This window comes from Chiloscyllium plagiosum, unplaced genomic scaffold, assembly GCF_037043375.1.
Source record: "Chiloscyllium plagiosum isolate Xiang-an unplaced genomic scaffold, Cpla_swu_hap1 HiC_scaffold_5, whole genome shotgun sequence".
In the NCBI taxonomy this organism is placed as follows: Eukaryota; Metazoa; Chordata; class Chondrichthyes; order Orectolobiformes; family Hemiscylliidae; genus Chiloscyllium; species Chiloscyllium plagiosum.
In genome coordinates, this window is record NW_028270143.1 from 67,419,812 (window position 1) to 67,439,699 (window position 19,888).

The 19,888-nt window shown below is 39.2% G+C and overlaps 1 protein-coding gene across 9 annotated transcripts in view; it reads right to left on the reverse strand.

The window, feature by feature from the left end:
* LOC122549923 (E3 ubiquitin-protein ligase HECW1-like) overlaps positions 1-18,339 on the reverse strand; it is a 464,685-nt gene extending 446,346 nt beyond the window's left edge. For 5 of the 9 annotated variants that reach the window (XM_087987252.1, XM_087987255.1, XM_087987254.1 and 2 more), the window contains exons 1-2: positions 18,175-18,339; positions 7,365-7,453 (exon numbers count right to left, since the gene is read on the reverse strand). Coding sequence is in view for 1 of the 9 variants with exons in the window: in XM_043690154.2 (XP_043546089.2) it covers positions 18,175-18,204 (30 nt within the window). In the remaining 8 variants the exon portion in view is untranslated. The remainder of the gene's footprint in view (positions 1-7,364; positions 7,454-18,174) is intronic. The other 4 variants (XM_043690154.2, XM_043690156.2, XM_043690157.2 and 1 more) reach the window with 1 other exon arrangement.
* Positions 18,340-19,888: the final 1,549 nt, after the last annotated feature.

The following is a 19,888-nucleotide window of genomic DNA, read 5'->3' on the forward strand; positions in this document are numbered from 1 at the left end:
AGGTAGCGTAGGAGTCTTCTGTTGCTATCCAGCAGATAGTGAGGAAAGAGATCAATCTGAGACTGGCAGAGTTGAGAAAAGTCAAAGTCAAACAGTCAGGTCAGACAGGGACAAAGCAGAGAACAAGGTAGGACTGAAAATTAAATTGCATTTATTTCAATGCAAGAGGCCTAACAGGGAAGGCAGATGAACTCAGGGTATGGTTCGGAACATGGGACAGGGATATCATAGCAATTACAGAAACGTGGCTCAGGGTTGGACAGAACTGGCAGCTTAATGTTCCAGGATACAAATGCTACAGGAAGGACATAAAGGGAGGCAAGAGAGGAGGAGGAGTGGCGTTTTTGATAAGGGATAGCATTACAACTGTAGAGGGAAGATATTCCCAGAAATACATCCAGGGAAGGTATTTGGGTGGAACTGAAAAATAAGAAAGGGATGATCACCTTATTGGGATTGTATTATAGATCCCCTAATAGTCAACAGGAATTTGTAAGGAGATTTCAGTTATCTGTAAGAATAATAGGGTGGTTATGGTAGGGGATTTTAACTTTCCAAACATAGACTGGGACTGCCATAGTGAAAAGGGTTTAGATGGAGAGGTATTTGTTAAGTGTGTACAAGAACATTTTCTGATTCAGTATGTGGATGTACTTAGTAGAGAAGGTGCAAAACTTGACCTACTCTTGGGAAATAAGGCAGGGCAGGTAACTGAGGTGTCATTGGGGGAGCATTTTGAGGGTGCAACCATAATTCTATTAGTTGTAAAATAGTGATGGAAGAGAATAGACCAGATCTAAAAGTTGAAGTTCTAAATTGGAGGAAGGCTAATTTTGGTGATATCAGGCAAGAACTTTCAAAAGCTGATTGGGGGCAGATGTTTGCAGGTAAAGGGACGGCTAGAAAATGGGAAGCCTTCAAAAATGAGATAACGAGAGTCCAGACAAAGTATATTCCTGTTAGGGTGAAGGGCAAGGTTAGTAGGTGTAGGGAATGCTGGATGACTAGAGAAATTGAGGGTTTGGTTAAGAAAAAGAAGGAAACATATGTCAGGTATAGACAGGATAGATCAAGTAATCATTAGATAAAAGCAGTAGGATTATACTTAAGAAGGAAATCAGGAGGGCAAAAGGGGGACATGAGATAGCTTTGGCAAATAGGGTTAAGGAGAATCCAAAGGATTTTCACAAACACATTAAGGTCAAAAGGGTAACGAGGGAGAGAATGGGGCCTCTCAAAGATCAGCAAGGCAGCCTATGTATGGAACCGCTGGAGATGGGGGCGATACTAAATGAGTACTTTGCATCAGTGTTTACTGTGAAGAAGGATATAGAAGATATAGACTGTAGAGAAACAGATGGTGACATCTTGAAAAATGTCCATGTTACAGAGGAGGAAGTGCAGGATATCTTGAAATGCATAAAAGTGTACAAAACCTGATCAGGTGTATCTTAGAACTCTGGGAAGCTAGGGAAGTGATTCCTGGGCCTCTTACTGAGATATTTGTATCATTGATAGTTACAGGTGAGGTGCCACAAGACTGGAGGTTGGCTAACGTGGTGTCACTATTTAAGAAAGGTGGTAAGGAAAAGACAGGGAAATATAGACCGGTGAGCCTGATGTTGGTGGTGGGCAAATTCTAAGAGGGAATCCTGAGGGACAGAATGTACATGTATTTGGAAAAGCAAGGACTGATTAGGGATAGTCAACATGGCTTTGTGTGTAGGAAATCATGCCTCACAAACTTGATTGAGTGTTTTGAAGAAGTAATGAGGATTAATGAGGGTAGGACAGTAAACGTGATCTATATGGACATCAGTAAGGCATTTGACAACATGGGAGACTGATTAGGAAGGTGAGATCTCTTAGAATACAGGGAGAATTAGCCATTTGGATACAGAACTGGCTCAAAGGCAGAAGACAGAGGGTTGTGGTGGAGGGTTGTTTTTTAGACTGGAGGCCTGGGACCAGTGGAGTGCCATAAGGATTGGTGCTGGGTCCACTACTTTTCATCATTTATATAAATGATTTGGATGTGAGCTTAGGAGATACAGTTAATAAGTTTGCAGGTAAAACCAAACTTGGAGGTGTAGTGGAAGCGAAGAAGGTTACCTCAGCTTACAACTGGATCTTGATCAGATGGACCAATGGACTGAAGAGTGGCAAATGGAGTTTAATTTAGATAAATGCAAGGAGCTGCATTTTGGTAAGGCAAATCAGGGCAGGACTTATACACTGAATGGTAAGGGCCTAGGAAGTGTTGCTGAACAAAGAGACCTTGCAGTGCAGGTTCTTAGGTCCTTGAAAGTAGAGTCACAGATAGATATAATAGTGAAGAAGGCGTTTGGTATGCTTTCCTTTACTGGTCAGAATACTGAGTACAGGAGTTGGGAGGTCATGTTGCGGCTGTACAGGACATTGGTTAGGCCACAATTGAATATTGTGTGTAATTCTGGTCTCCTTCCTATCAGAATGATGTTGTGAAACTTGAAAGGGTTCAGAAAACATTTATAAGGATGTTGCCAGGGTTGGAGGATTTGAGCTATTGAGCGAGGTTGAATGGGCTGGGGCTGTTTTCTCTAGAGTGTCAGAGGCTGAGGGGTGACCTTATAGAGGTTTATAAAATCATGAGGGGCAACAAGGTCTTTTCCCTGGGGTGGGGGAGTTCAGAACTAGAGGGCATAGATTTAGGCTGAGAGGGGAAAGATATAAAAGGGACCTAAGGTGCAATGTTTTCACACAGAGGGTGGTGTGTGTGGAATGGACTGCCAGAGGAAGTGGTGGAGGCTGGTACAATTGCAACATTTAAAAGGCATCTGGATGGGTATATGAATTGGAAGGGTTTGGAGGGATATGGGTCGGTGCTGGCAGGTGGGACTAGATTGGGTTGGGATATCTAGTCGGCATGGACGAGTTGGACCGATAGTTCTGTTTCCGTGCTGTACATCTCTATGACTCTATGACTCGTGGGACATGTGCATTGCTATCTGGGCCTACATTTGTTGCCCATCCGTTGTTGTCCTTGAGAAGATGGTAATTAACCAATTACCTTACATATGATTGAATTAAGACTAATGAATCTTTTTGCCTGTGTTTACTTTGACTCCATTTTAAGTAAAACCAGTTACCAATCTATTGGCACCCATTGACTCCCTTAGCATCTTTGTAGGCAGATCTTGGATCTCTTCTCGTGTTTCCCTCAACACTCTGGTATAAGTAACATCTATCCCTAGTAACGTATTTATTTCAAACCTATTTATCTGGTTTAGAATTTTCACCCTACAATTTTTTATAAATCTTTCACAGCGCAGCTGGGCCAGCATTATGGCACATTCCTAATTGCCCAGAGAGCAGTTTAGAGTCAATCACATTGCAGCTGGTCACACGTAGACCAGACCAGGTAAGGACAGCAGATTTCCTTCCCTGGAGAATATTAGTGAATCAGAATGATTTTTCTCAATAATCAGCAGTGGCTTCATGGTTGTTATTAGACTCTTAATTCCAGATTTTTATTGAATTCAGTTTCCATTATTTGCAATGGTGGGACTTGAACCCGGGTCCCTGTAACATTACCTGGATTTCAGAAATAATAGCAATACTACCACTCGTCCTCTTGTTTGGGCAAATTGTGATGCTTCTGTATCTGCCCTCTACAAATACTTGGAGGAAATAATTATTGAGAATGCAACCTGTATTATGTTTCTCTCTAGTTCATCCTATCTTGCGTCAATTTGAGTTCTGATCTGACTGACCTCTCACTGTTCAAATACTGAACACATTTCTCAATGTTGGCTCAGAATTTACTGCTGAAAATGTGTTGCTGGAAAAGCGCAGCAGGTCAGGCAGCATCCAGGGAACAGGAGAATCGACGTTTCGGGCATAAGCCCTTCTTCAGGAAGAAGGGCTTATGCCCGAAACGTCGATTCTCCTGTTCCCTGGATGCTGCCTGACCTGCTGTGCTTTTCCAGCAACACATTTTCAGCTCTGATCTCCAGCATCTGCAGACCTCACTTTCTCCTCAGAATTTGCTGTCAAGTTAATAGTAAAACAAATGTTATATATGATGATTTATGTGCAAGCAATATACCAAGTTCAGATAAGCTGAAAATCTACAGAGCCATAGAGTCATAGAGATCTACAGCATGGAAACAGACCCTTCGGTCCAACTCATCCATGCCGACCATATATATATATAAATAAATCTGGTCCCATTTGCCAGCATTTAGCCCATATTCCTTTAAACCCTTCCTATTCATGTGCCCATCTAGATGGCTTTTAAATGTTGTAATTGTATCTGCCTCCACCACTTCCTCTGGCAGCTCATTCTATATATGCACCACCCGCTACATGAAAAAATTGCCCCTTAGGTCCCCTTTAAATCTTACCCCTCTCACCTTAAACCTATGCCCTCTGGTTTTGGACTCCCCAACCCCTGGAAAAAGACCTTGTCTATTTACCCTGTCCATGCCCCTCATGATTTTTTAAACTTCTATAAGGTCACCCGTCAGCCTCTGATACTCTAGGGAAAACAGCACCAGCCTATTCAGCCTCTCCTTATAGCTCAAATCCTCCAACCCTGGCAACATCCTTGTAAATCGTTTCTGCACCCTTTCAAGTTTCACAACATCCTTCCTATAGCAGGGTAACTATGATTAAATACAACCATCGAAAAGTGGCTGAATTAGTTGTAATGTTCCACTGTTAACTGTGTAATTTACTTTGTCAGCTGCCTTACTATTAACATGTATCGAATATTATTGAAATTTCTGTATCTTCCTGGTAGGAACAAAACCAATTGCACATATTTTAGATTTAGTAATTAATAATGTAAGCAGACTTTTTACAATATGATCATTGTTTATTTTTACTTACTAATTATTCTGGTACTGAAAATTGGCTATTGAAAATATGGAATCTCATTGTTTGATGGTTTGAATTTCTTTCTCTTATTCCAATCTCCCTTTCCTTCACTTTGTTTCCATTTCTGCACTTGATTTGACAATGTGATTGGATATTTTAAATCTTTCTCCATCTTAGTAATTTGCTGTTTATTTCTCAATATTTAACCTCATTGCCTTTAAAACTGTCAATTTCCCAGTTCACGCAGGTCCTGGAAAGCCCTATTTCCTTCAGTGTGTTATCAGCTTGCACTCTCAGCAAGTTTGTGGATAAAATGTTTGGAGCTGAAGGATGCAGGATAAAACTATTTCACAGCAAATTCCAATAATACTAGAGCAGAATTTAGACCTTTGCACCTTTGCACCTACAATTATTTCTGAACTTCTCTTCCCTGTCTTACTAGCATTTTAATATGTTGTCGCATGTCTCTCTATCCATTCAGTGAACCCCTTTTCCCATTGTCCATGGTTTGAGAGAGCTATTCTTTCATTTTCTTTAACCTCTTGTTAATATGTTAATCCATATAAAGTCTCATTTATTTAGCACCCGCTTGCTGATTCAATGCATGCATTTATCCCAAATGTTCAACATATGTCTCTAAATGTGTTTGAATTGCTATCTGTAGAAGTTGTGAACAGGCCTTCTCTAGCAGTTTATGTTGTTCTCTTATTTCTTTAAAGTCAGTCATTTTTCTCCATAGAGTAAATTGTCTTCCTTTTCATGCTTAGTTGATAATCCAGACCATACACAGCCTAATGGGCAAAGTTTTGCTCGTCCTACTCTTGGAATGTGGGCATCACTTGTGAAGGTATAGTTGGATTCTTCGAAAATTACTGCCATCCATTTGGAGGTTCTTTTGTTATGGTTTTCATACAACTAAGTAGCCTATTAGAACACTTTCAAGGCAGTCAAGAATCAACCAAGTTGATCTTTGAATGGAACCACATTTAAATCAGACTCTGTAAAGCCGGAAGTGAATCAGTTGGTGTTGTATCACAACTTGATGGCTATGTATTCCTACTACTGAAATCTGCTTTCTTTTTAACTGTTGATTTTCTCAAAGCTGAATTTAAATCTTTAGATTTCCAAGGTGGAATTTGAAATCGTATTCTCTGAATTATTAGTTCAGTATTCTTATTTGCTAGTATCATAATTAAATTTTTGTGTCTGTTTTCGTGATTTGTCTGGAACAAAACTTCTCCCAAAATCGCTTCTCAATGACCTTTTGCTAGTGAATTCCCAGTTATCGGTAATAATTTTTTGCTTAATCACTTTACCAAAGCTTTTCATATTTTTGAAAAGGTCTATGAAATCTTCTCTTAATGTTGTCTATGCCAATATAAATGAACTTAATGTTTCAAATTTATCTGAATAATAGAATCCTGACAAATCCATGCTAAACATTCTATATGGCTTTCAGACCTGTTCTGAAGAATGGTCACTGGACCTGAAAAGTTAACTCTGCTGTCTCTCCACAGATGCTGAATGGCCTGCTTTGTTTCTCCAGTAATTTCTATTTTTGCCCAGCATCCACAATTTTTTTTATTCTATGTGGCTATTTTTATTTTATAAAACTATTTCATAGCAAGTTCCAATAATTCTAGAACAGATTTGGCTCTTTTCATCTTTGTATCTACAATTATTTCTGAACTTCTTTTCTCTGTCTTACCACTTTATAATATGTTGTTGCATGTCTCTATATTCATTCAGTGAAGTCCTTCTCCCATTGGGCATGGTTGGTTTGAGAGAGCTATTCTTTCACTTTATTTAACCTCAAAAACGAATGATTGGGGCAAATGTTTACTATTTAAGTGGGAAGCATGACTTGGGAAATTTCCAACTTAGCAGACCGTTCCACTTACAAGGGATTCAACATGCCATACTAGGGCAGGTCAAAATCCAGCCAATTGCTTCTCAAAACATTTGTCAGTGGCGATGAGGAAGGCAATTGTCAAGGTAAGCTGCTTAGAGGGTTCCTCTCGGTTCTTTGGACCTTTGTGTTTAAGATTGTTAGTCCCTCTAGCCGTCAAACTCCATTCTCCTAATTCTCACCCCTCCCTTCTACGCACTCAGTATTCTCCCTCAGTATCCCAGACCACCTTGATGCCCCAATGCCAAATCCATGCCTCCATTCTTCTTCCATGTGCATCCTTCATTTTTAAAGGCCTCACTAGTTGGACGACTCCATAAACCCTGCCTTGGGTGTCCCAAACTGAAAACAATACATTGAAATGTCAAATCAATAGTTTCCCTTCATTAAGTCATAGCTTTTTACTCTCATACTCTGCATGCCTACTTAGCCTGTTACTGACTTCAACTAACTGCATTCATTCTTACAGAGAAATACATTTACAACCCTTGTTTTCTCCATTCATGCATATCTGTCAATGTCTTTCCATTGACAGCATATCTTATTCCTTCTCCTAAAATGTATTATGGCATTAATTAAATTAAATTATACTTACATTCTGTCTGCTGTTCCTGAGGTACTTCACATTCCTTCTCACTGCTTGCCAAACCTTTTTGTTTTGTACTGAAATTGTGGCCTCTATGCCTAAAATCAAATTGTTGATATATACATAAATCAAAAGTCGATCTAGCCATTTCCAACCTTTTCTCTATTCCAAATAACATTAAATGTCCTATGTCATTGTTTAATATTCATCAACTTAATTTATGCTGATGATGCTACATTTCTTATGTTAACATTTTATGTAAGGATCTTATGTAGCAGCTTATTCAACGTTCTTTGAAAATCCACGTAAACTACCTTATTTAATTTCCCTTTATCTACGAATTCAAGAAACTAAACAAAATTCAGAGGAATAACATGCGGGCCAGGGGATAATTGAAAACCACTTGCTACTATTTCTAATTCAACAAAAGTCTGATTATATGGTTTCAACAAATATTTTTGATGTATACACAATATTACCACCATATAACTGTAATAAACAAGAATATACTAACTCCCATCCTGAATTATAATCAGCGTGTAAATATCACTGCAGAACTAAATACAGCAGTGAAGGGAAATGGTTATTTGCTACTGCTCCAATGTTTCAATAATGATATTGCCTTGTTACTATGGAAACTCATTGAGTACCAATTTACCCAATGGAGTCAACAAAGTGACAAATTTCACTTCATGTCTCTCCTGTTAAATAAAACACATGTATTAATTCCTTAGACTGCTATTTCAATACATGCATTAACCTGGTGACAATAAACAGTTTAATATGTTTGTTAAAATTACGGACAAAGGAACTTTGACAACCTTTGGTCAGCATAAGTTGAAGTCCTTGATTTATAATTCTGTGCTTGAGTGCAGATCACTCACTGATTTCCTATAGCCTTTTCTAAAAAAAAAGATTCTGTTTCTAAAAACATCTTTTCATTGCATGCAAGCAAATTGAACTTCCTCAGCTTTTTTCACATTTTATTTATTCAGCACTCAGTTCCTCTGTACCAGTCCTGTCAAATGATTTTGCAAGGCAGCCTACCCTGAGCACCAAAACCAGACAAAACCAGTCTGCTCTAATCAGTGCTGAAGGCTGTCAAATCTCAATGCAACCTGATCCAATGATCCAATGTTCTATACCTGCTCGTACATCAAGCTATTTATTGTGTAGATTCTTCATTTAATAATATTTGTTATTTTCAATATTATTATGAATTATCTAAAAGCTCTCCAATTATTGATCATAAAACTGAACGGGTGATAATCACTTAAACATTACAACCACAATTAGCCACTGATGCCAACTGTAAAGAAGTTGAAAATGTCTTCATATCACCCCTCATGTTCCTTCCAATTTTGGATCAGTCAGTAATGATTAGCAGAATAGCAATGGGTGGAGATTCACTGTGTCACTTTTTTATCAATTATAGTTCCTTTCAGGACATTTTAACAGAAGAAATAATAGCACAGGAGAAGGTAGTTCTAATTCCATTCTAATATACAATTCAATTACGATTGTTTCGTATTTCAAACCCATTTTCCCATCTTTGTTCCATTCCTTAGATAACCTGACAAAACAAAAATCAGTTAATTTCACTTTTGAAAGCGTATTAAAATTGATGCAGAATTTACAAGCTGTTGGAGATAGGAATACCAGATTTCCACTATCCAGTCTGCGGATTTTGCTCCTGGATAGTTTATCTCTAATTTTACAATTCTGATCTTATCACCTCAGAGAAAACAATGTGTCTGCATGTTCTCATTTTACATCACCTCTTAACTTTTCAAATTCAAGGAAATGCACGTTAAACTTACGTAACCTGTCCTCATAATTTAAACCTTAAGCTTTGATATTGTCCTGGTGAACCTATTCTGCAGCACTACCAAGGCTAATTTGTCCTTCCTAAAATGTGGTGTCTAAAACTGGGCACTATAGGCTGAATCTTACAAGGGTTCGTACAAAATGGGACATGATGGGAAATGTGTCCGAATTGCTTGAGTCCAGTGGGCCCTCTCTCGGTGTCAGGAACAACTTGCTGCATATTTTAACTAAATTCTAAGCGTTGAGGTGAGATCCTCACTAGGCAGCAATGAGTCACTTAGTAAGGGGGATTATTGCTTGTTAATGAACTTATTAACTGCAAATTGTGCCTCATGAATATGCAGCATTCTATCTTACCACCCATCACAAGCATACTGGACACTAAGAATTCTCAGCACAGATGTCAGAACAAATACCTGGTGACTTCAATTCACTGTTTGCTCTAAAGGATCTCTAAGTTGGGCACCAGACAGTAATATCTCAGAGCACAGTCAATGAACACCGGCCACGTACACACCGCATCTGCTAACATGGGCATCCAATATGCATCAGCTGCTGCACTCTTTAATAGAGCATCTCCAATCCACATGCTGCATGCTTCTGAGTTTCAATGCTGCACATCAGATGCAAACACAGCTATCATTGCCATGCTGCAGCAAGAACACTTTGCACTCAGTGACACATACCCAGCTCACAGACTGGACTCGGTTGTATCTGTGGGCTCTTCGCTTACAGTCATAGTGCTCAAGCACTCTGAGCTGACCTGGCTGCACACAGCATCCCTGCTTTGTCTTTTTGCTGAGCTGTGGTCCAACCCAAGGGCACCCTCTAATACTAGCATAGGGGCTTGGACACAGGCAGTCAGAGTCAGGGTACTCCCCTCATAAGGGCTGAGGAATCGGATGCTAGTCAACACAACACTCAGCTTGACCATTTGTGCCCAACTGGGTCTCTTTTCCAGCGGATATTACAGGCACTGAAAGTAGGTGGCACAGATATTACTCTGATGCAAGACAAGAGGTACTCCGAGTGACTGAGTTGGCAGTGCAGACGGCATGTAGAGTGAGTGGGGTCTGGGTTTGTGATAGCAACTAAGGGCAGATAGTGCGAGTGGTAGAGCATGAGTGTTGGTGAGAGGTGGGGACACCAGCAGAGATAGAGAGAGTGTGAAGGCCATTGACCTTCTTCCTGTAGCACTACGTGGCCTTTCAAATGGCTGAGACTGCACTGACCTGGATGGCAAACATAGACCAGGTTGGTATCATGGCCTTCACTGCCAGTCCTAGGAGAAAATGAGGTCCCATGTCAGCACCATGTCGTCCAGCTGGACGTCCAGGTCCCTGACTGTGAAGCAGGGTTCAAATTTTCTCTTGTATTTCATAGTCAGGGCAGATTTCAGGAACTGTGCAGGGCAGCTCTAGACTAACAGCACTTCTCTGGGTGCACAGTGCCTGTTAAAGGTGGCACTGGCTCCAGGGGATGCAACGTCTGGCAACAGCAAGTTGTTCTGGCTACAGTGAGTGGTAGATAGGCCAGAGTTGGACAAAGAAAGCACTATAGGGGTGAGGCAGAAAGCTAATGAGGCAGGTTTGAAAAAATAGGGTGAGAAAACCAACTAGGCCTTGCATTTCTAAACCTTCCGTGAAAGTCAACAAAACTGACACTCAGCTAAAGAAATCTAAGATTCAGCTCTACACTTAGGTGGGGTCTGAGGAAGGCTTTATACACTTGTAGTATCACTTCCTCTCTATTATGTACTACCCCCAATAAGGCTTTAAAAAAAGTTTGATTTTATTTTTTGAACTTCTATTAGATTCCAGTGATGTGTAAATGATCACAAGTGGATCAGTTAGCTCAGATGGCTCAAGTATGTAGGGAGAGGTTGAACAGAGCTGAAAAATGTGTTGCTGGAAAAGCTCAGCAGGTCAGGCAGCATCCAAGGAGGAGGTGAATCAACGTTTCGGGCATAAGCCCTTCCTTGGATGCCTGAACTGCTGCGCTTTTCCAGCATTTTTCAGCTCTGATCTCCAGCATCTGCAGTCCTCACTTTCTCCTAGAGGTTGAATAGACTGGTGCTATTTTCCTTGATGCGTCAGAGGCTGAGGGGTGACTTTATAGAGGTTTATAAAACCATGAGGGGCCTGGATAGGGTAAATATCCAGGGTCTTTCCCACAGGGTAGGGCAGTCCAAAACTAGAGAGCATAGGTTTGCGCTGAGAGGGGAAAGATTTAAAAGGGACCTAAAAGGCCCTTTTTCATGCAGAGAAAGTGTGTATGGAATGAATTGCCATAGGAACAGGTGAAGGCTGGTACAATTATAACATTTAAAGGCATCTGGATGGATATATGAATAAGAACGTTTTAGAGTGATATGGGCCAAATGCTGGCAAATGGTGACTGGATTAACTTGGATATCTGGCCGGCATGGAGAAGTTGGACAAAAAGGTCTGTTTCCGTGCTGTACAACAGTATAGCTCCATGATTCAGCATAACAAGAGTCCAGGTTTGATCCCTCCCCAACTGATATCAACTCAGGACCTCCCTCCTTGCCCTGCCTCAGGAATGATGCTAATAGTAAACCACCATTGTCAACAGCTGTAAAGAAAACTGCTTAGGATAAAACATCAGCAGAGAATGAGCAAACAACCTGTCTTCAGGCACAGCATGCATGGATGAACATTGTTACAAATTCTATTTCCTTTTTTTGCTATAATTTCCTTTCTTGATAGTGTTACTATTAGCTGCAATGAAATCTTCAACCAGCCTATTTGAAGTAATACTCCCGATGTTAATAACATTATAATTTCCTGACTATTTCGACACACTCGTCCAAAATAACCACGGCAACAGATCTCCAAAAAAACATGTGATCATTGATGATTGACATTAGCCCAAGGAAGATCATTTTGGATATCAGCAGTTCAACATGCTCATGTCAGAAATGTTTGAAATGTGTAGCTCTTGGAAAATATGAATTTGGCATGATGCCCCTTGAGATGCAATGAAAGAACTGTCTGATTATTGCAGATGGACAGTACCCATAACATTGTTTTCCTGCATACACTATTTAATGATCTACCTCACCCAGTGTGATTCGGCAGTCTTTGCAAAGTCCTTATGTTGTCTTTCGAAATACTGAAAGAAATTTCATTTCCCTTTGCAGCCTCCAGACTTTAAGCAGCTACATCCTTTTACAGACAAAAATAGGAATTGCTGGAAAAGCTCAGCAGGTCTGGCAACATTTGTGAAGAAAATCAGAGTTAACGTTTCAAGTCGAGTCACCCTTCTTCAGAACTGATGCCAGACCTGTTGAGCTTTTCCAGTAATTTCTATTTTTATTCTTTGATTAACAGCATCTGCAGTTCTTTTGGTTTTTATTTACATCTTTGATATTTTCTTTTGCAAATGTCATGAGGAGCAAGTGAACCACAGTCAAATCTGTCCACATCATGGGGTCCAACTCACTGACCTTCACCTAAAGGGGGCCTTGGTCATTGCAGTAGAGTTCCTAAAAAGTCATTACAAAACTAATGTCATGTGCTGAAAGTTAAATCTTTTTTTGAGACACCACAGACCGAAAAGACACTGTTATCACATGTGCAGTTAGAGATTTGGCATAATGATCTCCATCCATCTTTTCAAAATGCAATACAGTACAGTGAAGGTGAACAGGTCCAAATTAAAAAAAACAGAAACAGGAATTGCTGGAAAAGCTCAGCAGACCCAGCAGCATCTGTGAAGAGAAATCAGAGTTAATGTTTTGGCTCCAGTGATCCATCCTCTGAAGTTCTTCCGATTTTCAATTAAAGATGGCATGTTTGCATGCAATCGCAGTCATTCAAAGGAGACTACTTCCTGACTTCTATTCCATTGCTCAAGAATTTGATGATTGCATGAGCAGAATAAAAGCTGCTAACAGTTGATAAATACATCAGAAGAGATCAAAGGATTTCCCATTCAAACTACATTCCCTTAAATAGTCAGGACAAGTAGATTAAAATGCGGCATGGACTTTGCCATATTGATTGGCAATCAAACTTTCATTTAAACAGGTATAAAGTTCAAATAGATGATCTCTCTCAACCTCCTCCAGAGGTCTCCAGCATTACTGGTGCCAGTGTTAAACTAATTCAAGGTCTGCCATATGATATGAAGAAACAACTGAGGACACTGGTTACAGCACAGATTATGGGCCCTGACAATATTTCAACAATAGTTTTGAAGACATATTCTCCAGACCTGTAGTATCCCTAGCAAGGGGACATTACACAAACATAATATTAGCATCTACCTAACAATGGGCAAAATTGCCCAGATATGTCCTGTACACAAAGGGTAAGAAAAATTCAACCCTGCCAATTACCAACCCTAGGGTCTACTCTTGATATCTGTAAAGAAATGGAAGGGGTGATCAACATTGCTACCAGCAGCACTAACTCAACAATAGCCGACTCACTGATGCTCAGTGTGGGTTCTGCCAGGGCAGCACAGTTTGTAATCATACTCCAGCCTTCATTCAGATACAAATCAAAAAAGCTAAAATGCAGAAATGACGTGAGAGTGACTGATCTTGACGTCAAGGTAACACTTGACCAAGTGCAGCATCAAGGAACTTCAGCATAACTGGGAATCTGAAGGTGGGGAGGATCTCACTGGTTGAAGTCATACCTGACACAAAGGAAAATGGTTGTGATTGTGGGAGGTCAGTCATCTCAGCTCCAGGTTATCTCTGCAGGAGTTCCTCAAGGTAGTGTCCTAGGCCCAACCACCTTCCCCTGCTTCATTGCCCCAATGACCTTCGCTCCATCCCAAGATCAGAAGTGGGGATGTTTACTGATGATTGCACAATGTTCAGCACCATTCGTGATTCCTTAGATACTGCACCAAATCCTGGACTATGTCCAGGTTTGAGCTGCCAAGTGACAAGTAAGATTTGTATCTCACAAGTGCCAGACAATAATCATCTCCAGCAGGATGGAATCTAACCATCACCCCTTGATATTCAATGGCATTACCATTGCTGAATCTCACACTATCAATATTTTGGAGGATAGCGCTGACCAGATATTGAGCTCAACTAGCCATGTAAATACAGTGGCTACAAGAGCAGGTGTCAGAGGCTAGGAAACCTGCAGTTGAGATCTCACCTCCTGACTCCCTACAGCTTGTCCACCACCTACAAGGCACTTGTCAGGAATGTGATGGAATACTCCCAATTGGCCTAGATAGATGCAGCTCCAACAACACTCAAGAAGCTTGACACCATTGAGGACAAAGCAGCACACTGGCACCACATCACAAACATGCACTCTCTTCTCCACTGACACAAAATGACAAAGTGTTGACCATTTACAATGCAAAAACTCACCAACACTCCTCATAACACCTCCAATCCCATGACCAATGCCATCTTGAGGCAAAGGGGTAGCAGGCATATGGAAAAACGACTACCTGCAAGTTCCCCTCCCACCCACTCACGATCCTGACTTGGAAATATATCACCATTCCTTCAGTGTCGCTTGGTCAAAATCCTGGGATTCCCTCCTTAAGAACATTGTGGATCAACCCACAGCAAGTAGGCTGCAATGGTTTAAGAAGGCAGCTCACCACCACCTTGTGCAATGACACTAAGGATGGCAATAAACACAGATCCAACCAGCGATACCCACATCCTATAAATGAATTAAATAAGAACAAAACCACTTTGTTTTGTTTTTATTTATATACTCCCTGCTTTTGAATACTGTTTGCTGCTCAAGTCAGCAGATTGGCATTATACTTTAACAACAGGGAAAATCAGGAAATTCTTATTTATATTCCATCAGTTATCCATCACGAGACATTAGCAACTTGCATGATGCCCTTAACATAGCAAAACGTGCCAATAGACTTCATAAGAAACAGTATGTGTTTGCTCGTTATCACAACACAATGTTTTAGTCCTTCATTGAAACTTGCAGATTAATTTATGAAATCACATTTAACAAGTGTGAATGTCCTTGTTGTTTATTTCAGAGTATATGCTTAAATTTGTCTTGTGAATTTAATTGTGTTCTGATGAGAATACAACTGAAGGGACAATTTTTTAGCCAAAACACTAAAATGGTGCATACTCAGCTAATAATTTCAAAGTTGAATCTGAGCCAAAGGGGTCATTTTCCCTTGGATTTCTTTCAGAGAACAGACTTTCTCATCATTTTCTGTACCCATTTGTGAGAACTGAACTGAAAAGGCTGGAAAACAAGCTACTGAAACATGCCTCCTAGTGGGTCAAGTTAGAACTGCCAGTGATAAGATCTGTGAAAGCATCTGTAAGTTGGCTATTGACTAAAGTTGGTGGGGGCAGTGTTAGAATGGAATCTTTTACCCAATTTTGTTTTTCAAAAAAAGATTAAGTAAAATAGCATCATTAGTCAACAATTGGCCTACTTCTGTCTTGGATATAGTGCAACCAGTTGGCTTATTCACTAGGAATTAATGGGTTTGCCATTTGGAAATTCTCTGTTCGGATTAGATAATTGTTTGAAGAGGTAAAGTGTATTAATGCAAACTGTTTTCATATTTGAGATAAATAAATAAAAAGAACTCACAAAGCGCCACTTGAATTAACTATAAGTTTATAAATGCTAAGAAACCATTGTCATTCTTACCTTTTTCAAAGATATTTTAGGCTTCAGTCATAATAGTGTATATTAAATGAGTTTTAAAAGATGAACAATGCTCATCATTGAAAACATTTAATTCACTCTAAATAACAAAATAAAGTGGTGCTCTGGTAAACTTGAAAGGGAGTTGTGACTGCTTTATTCCTAATTATTTAAAAATGACACAGAGTACTCAGCACAGAAACAGACTAATCAGCAGTCTATGTACTTTGCAGTATATTCTTCTCACCACTCTTCATTGAGTTATATCAACATCATCTTCATTCAGTTCTGCTTCATTTTTTTCTTGATTTCCCATAACTCCATCTGGAAGGACTAATGCTCAACACTCTTCTTGCTTTTCTAACAAAGATTTAGCATTAATTTTCCTATTTGATATTAATTAATCACAATACACAAACTGTATACTCATTCAATGTGGTATATTTGGAATCTGTTGGTCTTATTTTCAGTTCTGACTTTCTTTTCTACATAGGGGTTATTACTGTACTTTGCCACAGGCAGCAGCACACTCTTTACGAAATAATGCAAGAATAAAGCTATTATTTCCTGCGTTCCACTGTTTCTGCTAAACCCTGCAGTCGAAAGAATTCCAGCAGTACCCAGCACACACATATTTTACACTACTAAGAATGGACAAATGAACCTTCTTTGGCAATAGCCAACAAAATACTGGAAAATGATAAATAAATGTCTCAAAAACCTAAAACATTTGCGATGATCAGTCCATATCCAATAGACTGTACAAAAACGTGACTGCAGTTTTCTTTGTTTAAAAGAACTACTTTATGTAAAGTGAAAAAATACAAAGGCTACAAAATGTACATTATTTTCTTCAAAACAATGTATGTTATTTCCTTTTTAATATTTCCCTTTGACATATGCTTCCAATCTGTAACTTCCATTTTTGCCAATTATAAGGTTTGCCTGCAGCAAACATTTTCATCAGTTTCTTAAAACTTCTGTTATATACGAGCCAAGTAGCATGGCACCATGGCAACCATTTTTATCTTCAGGTCACAAACAATGCTTTTGAGATTAAGACTCTCAAATCGAGATAGTCAGATGGTAGAGAAGAGTTAGGTATTAGTTTTGACTCTCTGGACTAACTCCTTGCTCGTCATTTCAGGTACATGGGCTCTTGAATTATGAACTTGAATTCTAGCCAATTTGTGTATCCCACATAATCCTGCAGTAATACTTCCAGTGGTTGCAGATGCATACATTTTCTCTCATGAAATGCAACACTGCATTCTCTTTAAAGTGGCACATTTATCAAATAGCTGGACAGTTTGAAATATATTCCTAAAATGTGTAATATCTTGTTATTTAGCAGTGGTGCATGTAAATTAAATCTTACTGTGAGAATGCTTGTAGTAAATGCAGTTCAATTTTAAGCAAAGAAGCATTTCTGACACCTGCTCTGTAACATGTTTAGTACCACATGAGAGATCCTGCTAATCAAAGTCCTATTCAAGCTCGGGTTCCATTCGCAGATCCCTAACCCTGTTAATTAAAGGCAGTGGCATACAACAAAAGGGTTGGTCGCCTCCCCATCACTTGATGTACACTACTGGCAGTGCTCATTTCTGCTGAGTGCTGCAGAAAACTACATCACACCAAATGTTGAACTGTAGTGTTCACAAAGCTCACAGTATATATAATTCCCTTAAATCGAAAACATCTACCTGACATAAGCACGGTCATTAATTTTCTTGTATTGTCATGTGGAGTTACATTGAATAAAGCATTAAATCAGACTTATTCTCCTATGCAATCAGCCACTGAATCTTAAAAAATAGACATGATAGGCTTTATAACCTGCCGCAACATAAACCTGGCAGTGTTGTGTTCAGTCATCACGTTATTTATGCAGGTCATACCTCACTGGCAGAGGAAAACGGGCATTTCTGTTATCATTCTAAACTCTAGAATGCTAAAGCAATCTCTTTGTATGAATACTTTCTACTTTACATATATATATCACTCAACATTACACGACAGAGTCCAATTAATTGTCAGTGAATGTGTGCTTTTCTAATTAATGCACAATAAAATAGATCACACATCAAACATAGAACTAGTGAAACACAACCATTCAGATGGTCCTTAATCTGCACTGCACTCATGGCTATCCAAGATGCAAACATATGGCTACATCATCCTCACTTTAGCTTGTCAATATACTATGTCAACACTGATGCATTACCTGATGCTGCAGCACACAACGAGACAGTAAAATCAGTTTCTCACTGTAATTTTAAACAAAGATCACTTCAAGGGTACAATATTTGCTTAGCAACAGAGAGAACATCACAGTACTTTACCTGTACAATAATTGTCTGGGCAGGACTCATACTTCTCCAAGCTAGCTAAATCAAGAGCAAACCCCTCATGATTAGGTTTGTAGTAACAGTCCGTAAGCCAATCACTGATTCACCATATCCCAGCACAAACAACAGTTGCTACAGTGAGATGCTGCACACTTCATTTCCGTTCCACCCTCTGCCTCACTCTGGGCACCAGACAGCTGTAGCCAACCAGCATCAATCTCCCTGATACTTGGGCTATTAACCCAACCTCTTTCTTTCCTCATCCTCCCCACGTACACACAGACACACTCACTACTACCACACACATCAAGCAAAGTGCTCAGCAAAGCGTTGTCAATTCTGCAGCTGTACCTCCCTGTCCCAGGGGGCTGTCCCTTTACAAGCTTGATGATTTCAGCGCTTACAGTTGCAGCTTTGAGGTTAGCTCTGGGCTAAGGAGTAGCATCAATATAAGAGATGCTGCGTTAGTGTGATTTTCAAATATAAACAGTGCCACAATTCGGCACATCTTATAGAACAGCAATCTCATGTTGTGCCTTCAAAATGATTTTAAAAATCAACAGGAACTTTAGGTATACAAATAGAAAATGACTGAAATAAGATGATTAAAATCAATCATCTGGCTGTCCAATAATCTAAAATTCGCAAAGCAATGATTGCTTTCTATCTTTTTTGATCCACTCTGACCTAATGAAGAAGAAACACATACAATCTGCATGATTTTTCTACTAACTCATGTTGCCAGTGTAGAATATTAAACCCATTCAGTAAGACAGTTCTCTGCATTCTATCCGGTTGCTGCCAAAATGCAACACTTTCAGAGAAACTGCAGATAAAGCAGAATCATCCAAAAAATACTTGATAGTGACTCCATTTGTTCTGATACAGCCAGTCTTTTTAAATAGTGGGTTTTGGTTAGCAACTTCACATCATATATCATTGTGGTAACCAAATATAATTATTGAGAGTAATTTATTTATCAAAATTATATTTCTGCTTTTTTTAATAAAGGAATTTTATTTCAAAGCTGTGTTTCGATGTTCAAATTATAGTCTGAATGCAACAATATGCATTTTGTAAAATGGAATTTCTTGGATATTATATTGATAAGCAATAAAGATTTTACGCCAATAAATCTTACATACCTATCTACAGTGTACTGTCCTGCGGATGACAGATTGACAAGTCTAGTTTCATTCTAGGGATTAACAAAATCTCTCAATTTCTGGATTACGAGATTAAGTGATCTGGTTGAGTGATTTGCTCAGAAAACAAGCCTTTTTCTTCATATTGGCATTATAGACAGAAAAAAAAGTTTGTCAATTTGGTTAACTAAAGATCTTACTGTATGGACTCAACACTTTTTCAAGAAATTAACGGAGCATATCTTTTTGACAAATATGAGCCAATTTATCTGGTATCCTGAGACATGAGGTTATCTCTCTAGTTTTAGCCCTTCTAATATCCAGTTATTCTGATGGGTGCTGGTTTCAAGCAGCAGCTTTTCATTTGAAGCCATTTCCAATTGAAAAGCCATGCCTTGTATTTGATAATGCATTCAAGCAAGCACAGATGCAAAAACTAAAGAAGATTTTGGATTCAGATAAATGGTTAAATATTTGCAAAGAATCAAATTAATAAGATTTAAGTATCTGTAGACATTGAAAAACTTTAGTGGTGTTACATAAATGAATGATGTTGTTGTTCA